Raw genomic sequence first — 18172 nt, 5'->3', positions numbered from 1 at the left:
TAGATGTGAACACGTGAGATTGGTTGCAAATTTACTTTACAGTCAATGATTTCCTTAAGTGTACATCCCATAGACATCATCAGACATTTGGAAATGCTTTACTGAGCCTGTACTCTATTTTAACTTCTTTCTCCCGTAGGTGGGTTTAACCGACTGTCTGTCTGGAATTAAAAGACTTACTCGGCTGATTTTACAAGTTACAGGCTTAGTAATAATAAGTGGTGACTGATTGTGGCTGCTTCCGTTGCACTGTTGTAACCTCTTACAGACTGTCTCCGTCTGTTCAAATGCACGTCACATTTCACATTTCAACAGATTCGCAGACCACACAGTCATCCTGTTCTCTTGCAGAACCACAGATCACTTCCTGGCTGATTCATAGTTGTGTTACTTATAGAGAAAAAGTTTCAAATCTTAACCACATTTCGTGCTTAGCTGTCCCCCCCCGGAGCACAGAGACATGCTATGCCTTTTTAAAGATATACTCTGGTATCAAGCTGCCATGTTGCTACATAAAAAGGAATCTGTCAGTGAGTGTGTTTTGCTTTGTAGGTGGAGAGTCACAAAGTCGATCCGCTGCCTGGCTTAACTGTCCATTGAAGGCGGAAAGAAGCTGGGTGATTATGCAAAGACGTTTTAGCCGTAAAAATGAAAAGTGCCTGTTTAATTTTAAAGGTTTAATGAACTTCATTAATTCCTAAAGGCAAAAATTATTCCCAGCTGCGCAGTAAAACATTGAAACAATTATTTTATGGAACATTATCAACAGATTCATTGAAGTTATTGAACTTTGAATAAAAATGAATAGAAAAATATGTACAGTGGAATCTTTTTCATTATAAAAAATGATTGCATATATTAACAGCGCATAAAAAAATACTCTTTTCTTTTGCTATATGAGATTTAGTCCTCTGCACTGGGTTTGGGGTTCAAAGGCTGTTCTGCCCACAGAGATGGTTCCGACTTCTTTCCTTTATTGTGAAATATCTTCACCACCACCATGGCTACGGCCACTATAGTGCAGATGACAAAAGCTACGAAAATCCCGATCCACATACCCGACCTGCATGGTGGCTCAGAGTGGGCGTTAGCGCGTCCTGCAAAGGAGAAGACACAAAGAAACTTGTTACCTGTGTCCACATACACACATTTCAATCCCTTCTGCAATCCCATCAAGATTCAAGTGTTTACCTTCTGCGTAGACGTGAACAGTCAAATTTCCTGATGTTTCCACTGCAACCTTCCTCCACCCATGGGACAGAGATTGGAGCCACTCTTCGACCTCGCAGTAATACAGGCCTCTGTGTTCAGGATTTGGCTTTATGACCATAAGGCTGAACTGGTTTGGCAAAGCATGGCTAAATCTTAGCTGAACAGCATTCCCAGACTTGTCTTCTAGGGTGGAGTTTCGATAAGCTGTGAATATGGGACTTTGTTTATTTCCCGTCTCTTTCTGCCAAAACCACGTGACCTGGAACTCGGATTCATTGCTGGATTGTTTGGTGATATGACACGGGATTGTGAAATCCTGGGACGTGCTCCTATTCAACTCCTTTGCTTCCTTTAAAACGGACAGGTTTTTTCCTGTGAAAAAGCACACAGGTGTTTTTATTCATCTTTGATTTAACAAGCCGAACCAATCGTTGTTATTTGAAATTCCTAGTACACCTATTGCAAAAGGCAGAAACGGACAGAATCAATACTGAAAGCGCTGAACGCATAGGACAGATGCATGTAACAAAGTAGAGACAGCAAAATGCATAAAACAGTCAACACCACTGCGAGAACTAACTACGGCAGGCACCATTGGGGAAGTGGTTAGTCTGCTGAGGCTGTTTGTGTCTGCGGTTGAAAGCACAGAGCTGCATGCAGATAAACATACATGTCATCACATGATGATGACGGGTAACAATTTGTGGCAAGTGTCAAGAGAAAACTACAAATATTTTTGGAAGTACATTTTCTTTCAGCGAGTTTAAAGACAGGATTGATACCGTGTCATGTCTGCACTGTAAATGTAAGCCAACTGCGAGCAGCTGGTTAGCCCAGCTTAACAATATTAAACAAACAAGACAAGTGTTAATGGGCCGTCTTCATGGCAGACATTTTGACCCGTCAAAGCAGGAGAAGCACATGTGCAAATAATAACATTAACAATGCCTCCGTTCCATTAAGCATCCCAATTAAGTGTGCAAAAACTGGGTTACCTTCACAAGTACCATGCAAGAGTCCTCTTGTTTAACTCTTAGGTTAAGTTAGGAGGTGAAAATATATCTCCGAAAATGTCAAACTATACCCCTGGACGCCCATAATTCATCACACAATCTAAAAGATGTGATCATACCTGCAAGATTTACAGTCAGCGTGGTGGGGCCACCGTCTTCTGAAGCCCTTTGTTGCCATTGACCATCACGATCCAGCTGGTATTGTTCAACCCGGCACTTGTAGGTCCCGCTATCCTCTTCATGTGCCCTCTGAATCCCCAAGTAGAAACTGTTCTGGGTGGGTCTTGAGAGACGAAGCCGCCGCTGCAGGCCTCTGAGCCCCTCGCTCTCCAGGTAACTCAGCAGACCTGTGTGATCGAGCTCCACTAGCGTATTTGTGACAGAAGAACCGGGCCCGGTGTAGAACCAAGAGACTTTGTAGAAAAAGGAAGGACTGGTTGCACCTGAGATGATGTTACACGTGACCTCCACCTCGTTTCCCTCCGAGGTAGTCAGCCTCTGCTCTATCTTTTCTAGTCTAAGGTCATTGGCTGGAGAAAGAGAGTGGGCAGAGAAAAGAAAAATAAGTTTTTTGAGAACGTAGTTTCAATCTCCTGAAAACGTTCAAATATTGAATGTTCTTATCTACGCATGATGAAATAAGCAATAATCAAAGTTCAGGGGAAATACTAACACTACAGAGGATTCTTGTATTGATGAACATTTCATTTCACTTTCACTAACACAGACTGATCACCTGTCGACCAATCACCGTAGACAAAGCACGTAGGTACATTCATGAAACATGATGTCATTCATAGCAATAGCAATCTTTCTCTTTTACAGTAGTTTAGGAGTGCTCTCAGTTCTTCACTAAAAGTCGCTCTCAGCACTTTTCTCAATTGGTCTTAAGACGAAACTCTTAGCTCGGAATGTTTAGTGGCATTTAGGCGGACTCCTCGTGGTAAGATAAGGGCCTTTGTGAATGCGGTCCCAGTAAAACCTTAGGGAGAGAGTTCGAGTGAGAGTTTTCTCCTCTAAAACTCAGCTAAATTGCTTTTTCAGGACTGTGTGGTTGTGGTTTGATTAGAATTAATTGACAGTGCTGAAAAACCGTGGACACATTTGGATTCAAATGTTGCTTACATGACATCACATTTTCCCAACTGAGCTACTTAAAATGAGCGAGAAAGGGAAAGGACAAAATATGGAAAGCTCTCATTTGAAATATGCAAAACTGTTTGAACTTCTGCAGAAAATAACGTGTTCATGCACGGCCTCGTCGCTTATAATAAGAAGCTTGCTGAGAAAATAGATTTTTCTGCGGGGGGTTTAAAATGTTAGAGTCTACATGTTGATGACATTAAGTGCTTCATAAAATCTGGAGAGTTTTTAGGGCTAATTAAAGAAACACAAACATACCAGGTTCAATAAGAATTATTTCTGTAGTTTCGGACACCTGTGAGAGCTGATACCATTCACCACGAGGATCTTGTAGCCACTCCACCACCTCGCAAATGTATGAGCCTTTGTCGGAGATCTGAGTTTGTCGAATAGTCAGCTCAAAGCTGGGACCCTTAGTGCGCTTCATGCTGATTCGCTGTCTGAGGCTCTGCTCTACCTGGGGTCCGAATGTTATAAGGGCATCCCGGTCCGAGCTTATGATGGTCTTATTTTCTGCCCCTTGCTGGAGCAGCCAGGTGACGGCATAGCGAGAAGACGCAGGGGTTTCTGAGGTAACAGAGCATTTTATTTCGACGTCGGTGTTGATATCACTTGTCAGGGTGGGGGTGGAGGTCACAGCGAGCTTACTCACTAGAAGAAGGAGACAAAGCGAGGTCATATGTGGTGGGGATTTCTCAGAACTTCAGACTAGTCCACACCCATGCAAACAGACAGCCACATTCATGAAGCTAAATGAAGGTAAGAGAGTGCAGAATGAAGAAAACAGTCAATTGAGAACTCAAATTGCTCAAATTTCTGACAAAAATCAACAAAAAGCCATGTTTTTATGGTTGACAGTTTATAAGGATGCAGTCAGCAAACTTACCGGGCTCAGTAACTGTTATCTTTGTAGTTCTGAACACCTGCGAGAGCTGATACCATTCACCACGAGGAGCTTGTATCCACTCCACCACCTGACATATGTATGAACCTTTGTCTGAGACCTCAGCTCGCCGAATAGTCAGCTCAAAGCTGGGACCCTTAGCGCGCCTCATGCTGATTCGCTGTCTGAGGCTCTGCTCTACCTGGGGTCCGAATGTTATAAGGGCATCCCGGTCCGAGCTTATGATGGTCTTATTTTCTGCCCCTTCCTGGAGCAGCCAGGTGACGGCATAGCGGGAAGACGGAGAGGTTTCTGTGATGACTGAGCATTTTATTTCTACGTCGGTGTTGACATCACTAGTCAAGGAGAGTGCGGTGGTCACAGCGAGCTTGCTCACTAGGAGAAGGAGACAAAATTCAGGTGTATGTGGTGAGAAGATGAAATGCAGATTTCATCTGAAGCTCCAGAAATGGCATGCAGCCTTAGAAATCTCAGCAGTACCTGGGTTCTGCACACTCAAAGCCAGTTGGTTGGATGGAGGCAGTTTCTTGTATACATTCTCCCGGAACACAGACACACTACACTGGTAGCTTCCCGACTCCCTTTGACTCGCCCCATTGATAAGAAGATAGTGAACAACTTCATTGTTTTTGTTCTCGACTCTCAGCTGGTAGGTACTTTCGTCTCCGAACCAGCTGATGCCACCATTGGAGTACAGCGTCAGGATGGTATCTGGGTTGGACGAGGAGTCGCGCTGCAGGCTCCAAGTCAGTGTTATCGGTACACGTGGACCTTTGACCCGGCACATCAACTCCACACTTTCTCCTAGAGCCACTGCACTCTTGCGACTTACAAGAGATACTTTCACGAACTTATCTGAAAGATCAATTGCAAAATAGAGAAGTTGGAGAGCAAAACAATCGTCATGCAACCACAAGTGTTAAAAAAAAACAAAAAAAGGATGTGTGTAACTGTGTGAAAAATTGTCTTGCACGTCAGTTCTCAACCATTTCCTTTTTTTCTATTAACAAGAAAAGTTTTCTTCATGCATTAAATGTCACATATATATGGTGCTGTAATATATAGCATTTCTATATCAATATATTTGTTTTCACATAAAACACATTTAACACTTCAGAAAATCAGTTTATCCTCATGCAAATATAAATATGCAGCGAGGCACTCCAAAGTCTATAGTTTGTGTTGTTTCAACGAACGCATGTTAACAGAACTTCAAGTCTAAAGCCCTAGAAGTGAACCTTGAAATATTTATCACACCCTTCAACACAAAAAATATTGAATTTAAAAAGAAAACCATCCTGAAGATTATGCTATTTTCTACTCGAGCTCAAAGTGCAAACTTTTTCCAATTTTCCTCCCTGGAGCATGATTGTGTGGAAACGTCATGGTGACCTGCCTATCGGGTTTGAAATGTCTTGAATACAAACTTTGACCTGAGGTGGCCGTGCAGTGCTGGAACTGGAAAGGGTTCACCCTCTGTGGATCATGAATATACTCTGTACAAATTAGATTTACACCAAATATTTGCTAAATCATATTATAATCCATGTACTAGATAAGCTGTACAGAAGCCGGTATCCAAAACAATTTGAAAACATACTTTATTGTGTCCTCACTCAAAAATAGGAAGCCACTCAGTGACCTGCACTCTCTCAGGTCAGCTGGGTAGCTCGTCTTTGTTTTTCCTGTTGTCAAAACATCACTGTCATATGAATGACGTGACATGTCTGAGAAACGTGAAGGTGCGTGTGACTCTGCAGCATCAAATATGAAACTGTGGCTATATCGAGAGAGTTACTTTAACTTTCGCTGAAGGACAGGACAGGTCTTGGCCTGAATGTGCCATTTGTGGCACAAAGCTGGCTAACAGAGAAACAAACAAACCAAAACATCAATCATAACCTGACATATTATTCTTTAGGTGTGTGTGTGTGTGTGTGTGCAGGTTGTTGTGGGGCTCAGCTTTTCTTATACAAGCAGGGGGGAAGAAACCCTGATATATGATTTAATATGATATGATAAGAGAAAAGAGGAACCTGTTGTGTCAATATGTAAGTTTGTCGTGCATAATTTGAGCCACACAGACAGACGGTGACATGTCCTACCTGTAGGATCCACTGTCACAGTGGCAGTCTGTGACTGGCTGTTGGTCTTGGTCTTATCCGTTTTCCATTCAGACACAGTACACTGGTAGACTCCTGAATCAGCCAGCGTGACCTCATCAAACTCCAGGGTGAAGCTGTCGGCTGCCGGGCGCGTTGCTCTTATTTTGCGACTCATGAACTCCTCCGCTTTCTCCATGACGCCCTCCTGACTCAGGCTGATGACTCTGGTGAACGCGGCCGTTGCTGTGGAGGATGCTTTGTGTTGCCAGGTGACGGAGAGCAGACCTTTGACCCCTTGCACCGTACAGGCGAGACGCAGGCTGTCACCTTTGTTGACACTCACGCTGCTTTGCATTGAGAGCGAGAGGCCGCTTTCTGTGACGAGACAAGATGATGAAAACAGACAGATGGTGTGAGGATAACAATAAAAAATATGAATTCATGCGTCATTACAAATAATATATCTCTTTTGCAATCAATATTTAGAAGCTTCCTTTAAAGGAGATAAAACTTAAAGCCAGGGTGTTTGTGTGTGTTGCAGTCGGTTTGGGCTGACCTGTGGCCGAGATGCTGATTAGTTGGGGGCTGGAGTCTTGGGCTGCTCTCTGGGTAAATGCACCATCCTGGCCTCTATCAGAAGGCCATGCTCTGCAGAAATACTGTCCTTGGTCCTCGGTTCTGATAGGCTGCAATTTGAGATGGTAATCTCTGGCCCCTGTTCGGGCTGCCCTGAGCTCTCCTTCTTTCGATCGCTCGCTATAGCTGGGCCCCACAGACAAAATGCCTGTAGGGCCAATCTCAGCCATCTTAATACTTTCCCTAAACCAGGCTACAGAGAAGAACTTTTCCTCCAGGTTCTGTGTGTCTACTGTGCAGGATAGCGACAGCTCTTGCCCCTCCTGCAGGGTTGTCTGCTGTGCTGAGATTCTCACCAGCAGAGACGACGTGTCTGGCACCACCTCTGCTTAGGGCAAAAAATAAGCACAGTGAGATAACCACACACACGCACATCTTGCCATGAAGCGACAATGACAGGAAGAGAAAAGATGCATGTGTCAACTCATGATGATGCGTCTAACCTCTGGCTTTAACAGTCACGGTAGTTTCTGCTGCCTTCTTCTGTACGATAGAGTACCAGGAGCGGTCGGGATCTTGGATCCACTCCTGAGCCTGGCAGTAGATCCTGCCTTGGTCTGACAGCTCCAGTTGAGCCATCTTCAGTTTGTACGTGGCCTCTCCCACTTTATCTAACCTTATGAGTCCGGCTTGGTAACGGCCTTCGAATCCCTGGCCGGGGCTCAGCGTGAAATCTCTGTTCAGAGAAATGATAGGCTGAGCCTCGGCCTCGCCGTCTTTATGGAGGTACCAGGAAAGAGACAGATGGGTGTGCTGGACGGTGTTGCTGGAGGCTTGGCATGTTAAAGTGAGAGCGTCACCCTCATTATAGCTCAGTGAGGTGGTGGCAGGTGATGAAACACTCAGGGAGTTGTCAATCACTAAGGCATCACATCAGAAAAAGACACATTTTAGTCACCTTAGAATACAACAACGCAGTTAGACTGAAATGTCTTCAATTACTTCAATTAATCAATTACCATTCACAGTTGTCTGAACACTGTAGATTCCATTATAATCCTCTTCTATGTTAACTGCAGTACAGTCATATTCCCCCTCATCGCCTTTCAGCAGCCTTTCTATCTTAAAGACGACCGAGTTTGGAGACACGTGTGTCAAAGTGACTTCCTTGCTCCTCACACGGCTTGAAAACATCGAATAGCTAAAGTCTTGTTTATGTGTGCTGATGACGTTGATCTCTAATGACGTTCCGGGCTTCTTGAGACGGAATTCAAATTCTTTTTCAGCATCGGCGTCGGTGAAGCCGCTCACATTGCAGGTGATGGAGAGCAGAGAGTCCACCACACGATAAAGAGGCCCCGCCTGTACTTCAGTGTGCACTCTGGCTTCTGCTGAGGGAAGCACAGACAAGACACGGATGTTGAAGTCGTGTTTTAGAAGGGTGCAAGACTGCAGGGTCTAACATTTGCTTCAGTATATAAAGCAAAACTCTATTGCCTTTACTATGCACATTGCAATAAACACAAAAACATATGAATATATGAGGACAGGTGCCTGTGAATAGTGGAAAGGGTGATGTACTGTTGCAGTATTTAATCTTTGCATTTTTTGTTTGCATATATCAAATTAAACTGCAAGAAGGAGAGATTAATATGATAATTATCAATATATAAATCATTCATTTAAGGTTTTTACTGAATGCAAAAAAAGTTACCAAGAGCTTAGAGCACATTTTAAAAGAATCAGATCAAATTCAGACGTATTTGTAGTTATTATTAATATCTCCTGTTATTAATTAAGCAGTATATTCAAGATGGACATAATGACAGATGAATGAAAATGAATGTTCCTCTTCTGTTCTTTTTTATTTTTTAACAAGGTATATATACTGTATATATTTTACAAAATGAACAGCTAATACCACATTTTCTCTCAGCATGATCACTCAGCAGAATCCAATTCCAACTGCTGGAAATGAAATGTAGCCCACCACTTACCACAGTGCAGAAATAGGCCCAGACAGAGGAGCAAATTGGCCCTCCTCAAGGATTGCAGGGAGCAGCTCATCCTGAACCAGCTTCAGAAGTGACACGGTGTGCGTACCGGTTGTGACCAAGTCCTCAGTCAGCCTCACTGTGTGGGACTCTCTGTGCTCTTACAGTGATATTGAAGTGGCTAATGCTTCCTGTAGGTACACCAAGAGGAAGTCTGACATATTTCCTGCATACTACACACACACACACACCCACACACACACACACAGTCAGCAAACTGTACTAGATCTGCTCTAACATGTTTTTTAATATATGTAAATGTGTAAAAGTGGTTTGTGGTGGACTTCTGGGAGGAATAAATAACATGACCCTGCACAATGGTTTTTGTTTTGACCTAATAACTACATCTGATATGATTTTAGGTTATACAACCGTGGTCGGAAAAATCTTTGTCCTCGTTAGTTCTCATGTGCATCATGTGTGCTCTCATTTTGACTTGACCATAGGCTTCCTGAAATAATCTGCTGTGATACCACAGCGTCTTTCTGCTGCAGGCAGGTGATGCGCTCTCTCAGCATCTTCACGGCTCCGTGTCTACACCTAGCACCTTTTAATTTACTTTTAATTACAGAATAAAACATGTGTGGTTTTTATTTATTTATTTATTTTTCCAGAACTCCATTGTTAATTTACAATTTTCCATAATCCAACCCAAAATAAATAAATAAATAAAAAAATCAAACTTGAGATAAAGGGTCTCTGGTTGAATCGCGTTGCTAGGTAACAGCTTGGGTCTAAGTCTGACCTATTTCGGCAAACAGTGAGACAGGAAATAAGTTTGTGCTCCTTTAGAGTCTGGATGGAAAGTGCTGTAAAACAAAACGATGGTGCAACAGTGCCACTCAGTGGACATGATGAAAGCATGCGCTTCTTTCAGATTTCCATGTCAGACTGAGCTTATTGGCTATGACTGAGTAAATAAATGCATCTGTTCATAAGGGGTAAGCTGCAAGGGAGAAGATCTCTATAGAGAAAGATGGGTCAAATAGAAAACTGTCTTTCTGTTTTATCATCATCTATCTTCTAAATACAGTTCTGTAATAATGATACTGATGAATAGTGCATATTTCCATAAGCGCCTACCTTTATGATTGGTCAGCTAATCACAGGGCTGACACAGACAAACAACCTCTCACACCTACAGGCAATTTAGAGTCACCAATTAACATGCATGACTGTAGGAGGAAGCCCGAGCATAACCGCTGAGTATTACGCCTTCTGTTTATTATTATGTTTTATTATTGATATTATTATGTGTCTGTCGTGTTATGATGAGAAGATGCTATAAACGTTACACGAACACAGATGTTAGTTTTACTCTAGTATAAGAAGTGCTTAAATTATGTTGTGCTGGTTGTCACTGTCATTCTTTCAGGTCATGTCGACTCAATGAACAGGAGGTTTGATCAAAAATTTTTGTGAAAAGGGACCTTTCTCTACTAAGACAGAGATTGAAGACACAGATTGTTTTATTTTAAGTATTGTACTGACTCATTATTAATTTAATTATGAAAATTTCACACTGGGGAGCTATATTTTATTGACTTATTGCTTTATTTTAATGCAGTCTCTCCTTCCTTTTCTCTTTTCTTTATTTTCAGAGTTAAAGGAGGCAGAGCAGGATGGGGAAGCAATGTTCCTTCAGATAGTCTTTCCTGCAAAGGCACTTTCGCCATAAACCCAAAACTCTCCAAATGTGGACATAGAGCCAAACCTCTTTCTACACCTGAAAAGGAACCAGCTGATGTAGGGAGACACTTCCCGCGCCTCACAGCCCTATACAAACAAACCAGAACAACGAGCAACCCAATACGTTGCAAGAGTCTCCAGACACTCCCACACAAAACCCACAGATCAGAGAAAAAGTTCAAGAACACACAGGACTCAGTTGAGTCTAGTGAGGATGAAGATGAAATGCGCAGTGGGCGCCAAACAGAAGAAAGTGAGAGCCTTAGTGAGGATGGTATTTCATAAATACAAGCAAAAGATAAAGGACTAAAGAAGGAAGCAGAATAAAAATCAAAGTTACATATTTTATAGTATGCAGACAACTATTTGCTGTGTTGAGGTAGACTGAAGCTAGAAGTTCCTTATTTTAATAAAGTACTTTATATAAAAGGTATAACAGGATGCTAATAGATAAGTATCAGAGAGATTGACATCCACCTGAAATGACAATGGGACCAGAAGTAAAAGTTTATTCATTCATGCTTTTGTACCTTTCTCTGGTCCATACTTTTAACTGCTTAGCTTAATACCAATAATTGTAATATAAAGTAATGTTTATATTCTTCATGTAATGAGTTTGGCATCTTTACATTAATGTACATCTTACTTCATCGTACACTAAAACAAATCAAGCTATAGACACTACATATGTTACATTGACTTACTATTGATTAATTTAAACACAATGAACAGCACTAACGCAGCGCTGATGAATTTCAATCTGTAAGTTACTTTACATATAGAAACCCCCAATACAACAGAAATATCTCATATTTACCTAGTCATGATTGACTTTATTTTTGGGGGGCTAGGAAAGTATTGAAGCAAAATGCTTCAGAGTTAAAATATAAAATGTAGTATATTCCCTGTGTGATAAAGGTACTTTAAAATATCGGGCATGTTAGATCGTAGTTATGTCAGAATATACAAACCTGAGTCTCCTGTGCTCTGTCCCCCAAGCCTTTTGGATTGTGCTGCAGGCAATCATATGAGTTTACATTACAATTTGTACACATAACAGTAGTCTTTGGTCATCTAATTTCGAAATATTAAATATACCGTCTATGTCATATTGTGTTTGTATTTACAGTGCCAACCTTTTTGGAATCAGTGAGTTGTAAAAGTAACCATCGTTACCGTTGGTGAAGATGTATCGCAGACTTTGTTTCGTCAGGTAATTTTTTGTATCTGTACTGTTGTTGTGCACTTTAGCACTTGTTTCTGTATTCACTGACCTTGAAAATGTTTACGCTCAGGGTAGCATTTCTCATATGTGTCTGTTCATTTCCAACTGTTTTGGTTTTGTTCCAACTGTTCTCCTGTGTTGCTCTTCTGACATGTTTTAATTACGAAGCAACACTATCTGAGCAGGTTAGTTTCTTCTTATTTTTGTTCTTTCTAATTAAAACAAAAATAAAATGCAGCATCAGGCTGTTTTAGCAGTAATCTCAAAATAGCACCGAAATAATTTATTGCAGGCATGCTTTCAGAACCTGCGAATGCGAACGCCCGTAAACTCGGATTTATTACAGGAGGAGCCTTATCAGGGAGGAAATTTGATTATGTACTGTGATACTCAACTTGGCATGTAAAGTAGAGAAAATAGTAATAATAACGAGGTGAGTGCTCGTAACGCAGCATGCATCTGCTGAAGTTCTGCGGAAGCACCTGTCAAGGAAAGGGGAGGGGATTAAAAAAAAGCTTCCGGTATATTTTCAAATAAAACACGCACTGACGTGAGGGTGTGCAGTAAAGTAAAGTAATAAATAATGCGTGAAATCAAACAAGTTTATGGTGGAAAGATGTCTGGTGTCACCTCAAGTATTATCTAACACTGTGTGGTTTTTACTACAGTTAATGCGATTTATTCATATATTAAGTTGGGAAAATGTGAGCATGTATGTACTAAAAGACAAAATGCTTCGTCCCTTAATTAATTGTCATTAAAACTGTGCAGTTACTGGACTTTGCCGAGATTCCTGCAACAGCTGATGGAGCAGCATGATGAAGAGAGATACATTTATAGAATCTTATTGGAGGCCGGACCGGAATGCACCTGCAGGATTTTCCTGGGATAATAACTGTTCACCCTGGAGTCTGTCTTCCTGAAAACTCTGCCAGAGTCAGCGACCAGATTTTAACGCGTGTGTGAATTGTTAGACGGAGACTTGGTGTATGCAGACCTGACAATGAATGAGACATACAGCACCTGTAGATTTTGCCTTGGAAATTCGGCGGCTTTGTCCATCTGACTCAGACACCTGACATGGAAGCATCGGTATATTCTGGCTGGTTTCGTCTTGTATCTTCTGCCGGGTGAGTTTGAATGGTGCTTGTGCTATTATTATCGTTCATGTTGGCTCTAAAATGACCGACTTTTCACCGTCATGGACGAGTTAAGGATCTACTAAAAAGTAGTGCAAAGTTGCACACTCTCTCTCTTGATGAAGATAGTAATTGATTTGGTTTTCGGCACCTATGAGACTCGAGCGAGTGATTTTAATAACACGTTAATTAGCGTTACAAGCTTACATCGGTCTTCATCTTTTTAATGATTGTAACAAGTTTGTCACACAGATGAACATACTGCCAAACTGTTACAGCTGGCCGCCCTGGGGTGTGTTGGTTCTGCCCATATGCAGACAGACAGCGAGCATTGAGCGCTTTCCTTGTGTAATCGTCAATAAATTGGTATCTATATGATCAAGTGTTTATTAATCATTTATTAATATACAGCTTAATGAAACGTGATAATGAACGCAAATGTTTTAAAGAATATGGAGAGATCAGTTCACCTAAATCTTCTGAACCGGTTGCAGTTCATTTAGTTTTTGTTGTCCAACTTGTCATAAACTACTGTACATAGTACACCATCACAGTCTTCAATGATAAACCACTTAATGGGATTTATAGACCACCAACGTGTTTGTTTTATAGTTGCATACTCTATCTGTTTCTGTTTGACCAGCAGTTGTTGGCTCAAACTCACATTCCCCCGTCTTATCTAACAGTTATTTATGACTGATTCATGCTGGCTGATTATTTTCTCAGAAAATCAAAAAAAAAAATCTCAATAATAACATAAAAATACGGTACAGAGTTCATGAAGAAAAAAAACCTGTGATCTCTTCAAATTGTTATTTCCGAGGATAGGTTAAAAACCGTTTTAAACTACAGTCTACAAATGACAACATTAGCGAACACTGAACAGTTGGATTATTTGAGCTGTCATAATAAACCTATAAACAGTTTCTGAACTCTCTGTTTTATGTTTCAGTTGATGGAAGTCTCTATATCGGACTGAAGGGGCATGAGCATCAAGCTTGGATCCAGCCTATCACCTGGACAAACCTGGGAGACACCTGTGGAAAAAAACCTATAATGGCAACACAAAGTGGTAGAGTTTCATAAGGCAAATGAGGAACCAAGTTTACGGCACATTTTGACAACAGGATCACTCTTTACGGGCACACTGCCAGAATTGAATCACCACCCAGATTGTGAAGACTGCGGAAATCTATGAATTGGGCAGCAAACATAACAACAGCTTCACCGGTCATCTAAGCCATTGGTGGTCATAGGTACAGTTAGTTTTTTTAGTTGTTATAGCAAAAAAAAAAGTTATCTCATGGACACTTTCCTACAGAGCGGGTCAACTGTACTCTTTATAATTTATAGTTACAGAGACCCAACAGTGTCCACCATGCATTCAGCGAGGCCCGATCAATATATAATAATACATTTTATTCATAGCCGCCTTTCTGTCACCAAGGACACCTTACATAATGAAAGGAGACAGCAATAACAGAAACAAACAAAAAGAACCATAAAAGTAAAGAATACGAAGACATCAACATAAAAACAGGTTAAAACAGGCGCAATGCCATGAATGCAGATGGAAAAGGCTATTTTAAAACAGGTGGCAGACTTAAATTGTGAGAGTGAGTTGATGTTCCTTATGACGGGGGGTAAAACTTACGCAGATCTGGGGGGAGCAGAGCGGCTGAAAGCTCTGAGACCGAGAGATACGGTGGGTGCGAGGTTATGGACGGCTTTGAATGTGAGCAGAAGGATTTTGTAGTTTAGCAGGATTTGACCGGAGCGTGGAGCGGTGTGCAGGACAGGAGTGATGGTGGTGGATGGAAGTGGGTTCTGGTGATGATGTATATGCATATATTGGCTTATCACAGACATTTGTCCTCAGTAATATGTTCTCTACGATATGCACGACAGAACCTTTTTTCTGATGATAATGCAGACAATTGCTTGTGGGTAATACATGCACTGCAAAGTTTATCCAGCTGAGTAAACTGTGATCTACAATACTGTGGCAAGAGAAAAAGAAGCAGCGTCTATTCTCTCTCTTCTTTCTGTACTCACTGTAACCCAGCATCAGTATCATAGTAACATTTTGCACTTTTCTGCTTTCACTCACTTTATATGAGTGATAGTTTCCTCACATACACGTAAGTGAAGTACTGTAAGTGTACCAAATGTACCCATATCTTGTGTGTTTAAGAGTTGTCTGTGTTCAAGCTATAGCTATATGAATATGTTATATTATACAGACACAGTTAAACAATTTGACCTCCGTAGTGAGATTTGTAGCGTCAGTGTTAAGCTCGCAGAGCATTCACACATTGACCTCTAATCACTGTCTGTGAAACATTTATCCTGGATTGCTGCCGCACCCAACAGTGTAGTGGAGGTGACCAAGAGTTACAAAGTCAGCAGTGGTCTTATCTCTTATCTAGTCAGTCGCGATTAAATTACATCAATAGTTGGTTTGACTTGCTTGTATCAAAAAAAGCCCTTTGTGACTTTGGTGACAACATGGCCTTTAAGTTTTTTACATACAGTGTAACTGCAACTTTCTTATTTTGCAGTAAAAGTTAGGATGGTGACATTAAGTCATGTCCTATCAATAGGGTCAGTCCTTTGTTTATGTCTATTCCTTTTCCCGTAAGTTTTTAGGCAGCTTAGCCATACTGTAACAACAATAACAGCACTTTGTGTGATTTATACCCTGTGTCATGTTGAAAATGTTGTGTATAAATGTAAGTTTGGTATTATTCAAGTCAGTACAATTTATTTCATAGCACAACAGAATGGGAGCAGGTTAGAGCTGTAATCAGTCAGGCAGGGTGGAGGACAGAGAAGGACTTTGCTGTACAAATATTAAAAAGTCAAAGTGTGAACACACCTTCTCATTCCATGGCCTTTGTTTTATTACTTCCTACATTGTACAAACCCTGAGGACTCAATCTAAAATGCAGAGTGCGTGCATAGAAGTTGGCTACTTTGAAGAATCTAAATACACATATTTACACAAATAACACATTTTGCTTATACAACATTTTTTCTTTGATATAAAATAAAATATAAATATAGCCATAAAATGAGAAGGTATGTCCAAACCTTTGACTGGGACTGTACATTGTATATACATTTGTTTTCACTTGTTCATCGTTCTCATAAGACAGGTTCCCAAGCCCCAATCCTGTAAGATGACGATGACAGCAGCTCTAACAAATCTGGAACGCTGGAATGCTCTGCAGATTACAAACACAGTCAAACTCAATCCTTATTGAAGTTTGAGTGGGGATCACATGGAAATGTCAGGCCTGGCCCCAGTTAACAATATCTCTGGGGGATGAACATGATGGCCATGAATACATTTAATGTGAGCACCCCAAGAGTAGTGGAAACAACTACATTTACTGCAAAGGATTGCTACCCGGTAAGATTTCAAGCAAATGTACTGTATGTATGTCATGACCACACACACTTACGTAGGATATTATTAAAAATATACCTGTTCTTTTCTGCTGTAATAAATGAATTCATAGCATCAATACATCCTTTAAAATGAATTTAATGTAATAAGAAGTTGTCTGAGTTTGATTTTTGTGTTTCTGTGCAGACGAAGTTCATCTGTACAATTGGCTGTCGGCCTAGCCGTCCCTTTTCATATCATTTTCGTGGTGTTGGTTTTGGGTATAGCATATAGCTACAGGAAACGTAAAGGTACAGTTGAAAAAATAACAACCTTAACTTTTACCATTATTGACTCCAATCTTCACAATGTAATGAAACTAAAATGTGTAGTTCTTTTCTTTTTTCTGCCCTCCAGCATGTTTTGCAGTAAAGGGAGATGAGGAGTCAAAACAAAAGTATGATATCTTATTCCTTTACTGTCCAGTCTGACATGTAGGGCTCCAACTAACAATTGTGTGGTTTTTTGTTTTGTCAATCGATTAACTATTTCATTCTCTCCAACATATTGCCCCCCTCGGTTCAAAGAGCTGAACTGATATACCTTGTTCTGTTGTTCATAACTTAGTCGTCACCAAATTAACAACTGCAGTATGGATGAGGACTGAACCATGAACCATGTTAATTTACATCACTGAGTGAGTTACATAATGTTTTTGTGTTCAATCTGTTTCAGAAGTTTCAGACGATCATAACACGACTGCTCAGGTTGAAGAAAGAAGCTTCTTCTTACACCAGCAGCAAGTCAACCACCTCACACAGGTAATGGCTGCTGAAGTGTTTACGTCTGTCTCTCTGTCTTTACTCAATTTTATTAATTATCAATTAAACCTGTTTTCAGGTTTAGATGTAACGACTCTGGGTGATGGAAATAGCCAAAATGTTGATGAAGTCATATCCGCGAGGTGAGTTTTGTGAAAAGTATTATTTATTAGATCCTACCTTTTTTTTCTGAGGATGATGTTACTTATAACAGCATAGAGAACCTAAATGAAATCTTGCTGGTTGTCACTGTCACTCTTTCCAGTTTACGTTAAGAAAGAGATACATGGTTTGAGGGAAAAAAAGGTAAGGTACATTATTGTTCATTAAGAAAATGAGTTGTCAGCTAATCGGCTAAACCTGTATGCTTCTTTTCAGATCAACCTTATAGTGATTGAAATCTGTTGATTATCTTCTCTTTAATGAATGAATTTTTTTATTCATCATATGTTAAAATATAGTGAAACTTTTCCAAAACTAAGGTTGACATCCTTCAAAGACTTGTTTTGTGTTGAGCAACAACCTCTGTCATTTTTGGTTTAAAAATAAATATTTAAATTAGTTTAAATAATAATTAAACTTTGAATGTAATAGTTAAATAATAAAAATAAAATAATCTGTCCTATCAACTGATTCCTTAATCCATGTATTGTTTCAGTAGTAATTGTTATAAACATTACATCCTCTTTGACTCACATTTTCTCTGTGTGGTTTAATCTCTTAAAGGTTTTGCTTTTTTTATTTATTTCTTTTTTTCGTGTTTCAGATGGGAACAGAACAAAGGCAGGCTCCTCCTGTCAGTCCACGTAGTGCATTGTCTCCAGAACATCAAAGAAAGAGGATCCAGCTGTTGATCGCCCGACTCAGAGGAGGAAAAAACGTCTCATCAGGAATCCGCTG

General features: G+C 40.5%; 1 protein-coding gene across 2 annotated transcripts; it reads right to left on the bottom strand.

Annotated features, from left to right (window-relative positions):
* Positions 1-9123, bottom strand: LOC104934104 (immunoglobulin superfamily member 3). 2 transcript variants are annotated; one of them, XM_010749688.3, is made up of 11 exons: positions 8951-9123; positions 7973-8344; positions 7457-7873; positions 6934-7338; positions 6378-6752; positions 4753-5127; positions 4255-4647; positions 3627-4019; positions 2345-2755; positions 1192-1584; positions 1-1097 (listed from the first exon to the last, which is right to left on the bottom strand). In XM_010749688.3, exons 1-11 carry the CDS (start codon positions 9018-9020, stop codon positions 904-906), a joined length of 3798 nt encoding a protein of 1265 aa, XP_010747990.3. In that variant the 5' UTR covers positions 9021-9123; the 3' UTR covers positions 1-903. The 2 variants fall into 2 exon arrangements, with proteins under 2 accessions (XP_010747990.3, XP_010747991.3); XM_010749689.3 differs by having other exon boundaries at positions 7973-8341.
* Positions 9124-18172: the final 9049 nt, after the last annotated feature.

This window comes from Larimichthys crocea, chromosome XVIII (genome assembly GCF_000972845.2).
Source record: "Larimichthys crocea isolate SSNF chromosome XVIII, L_crocea_2.0, whole genome shotgun sequence".
Classification (NCBI taxonomy): Eukaryota; Metazoa; Chordata; class Actinopteri; family Sciaenidae; genus Larimichthys; species Larimichthys crocea.
This window is presented reverse-complemented; position numbering and strand designations above follow the sequence as displayed.

What these genes read in the sequence shown, in the direction of transcription:
- LOC104934104 (XM_010749688.3), bottom strand. Translation starts at nt 9,020, where the DNA reads ATGAGCTGCTCCCTGCAATCCTTGAGGAGGGCCAATTTGCTCCTCTGT. An exon ending in GGGCCTATTTCTGCACTGTG is followed by an intron (nt 8,345 to 8,950) that starts GTAAGTGGTGGG and finishes TGCTTCCCTCAG; the next exon opens with CAGAAGCCAGAGTGCACACT. An exon ending in AATAATTCTTATTGAACCTG is followed by an intron (nt 2,756 to 3,626) that starts GTATGTTTGTGT and finishes CTCTTTCTCCAG; the next exon opens with CCAATGACCTTAGACTAGAA.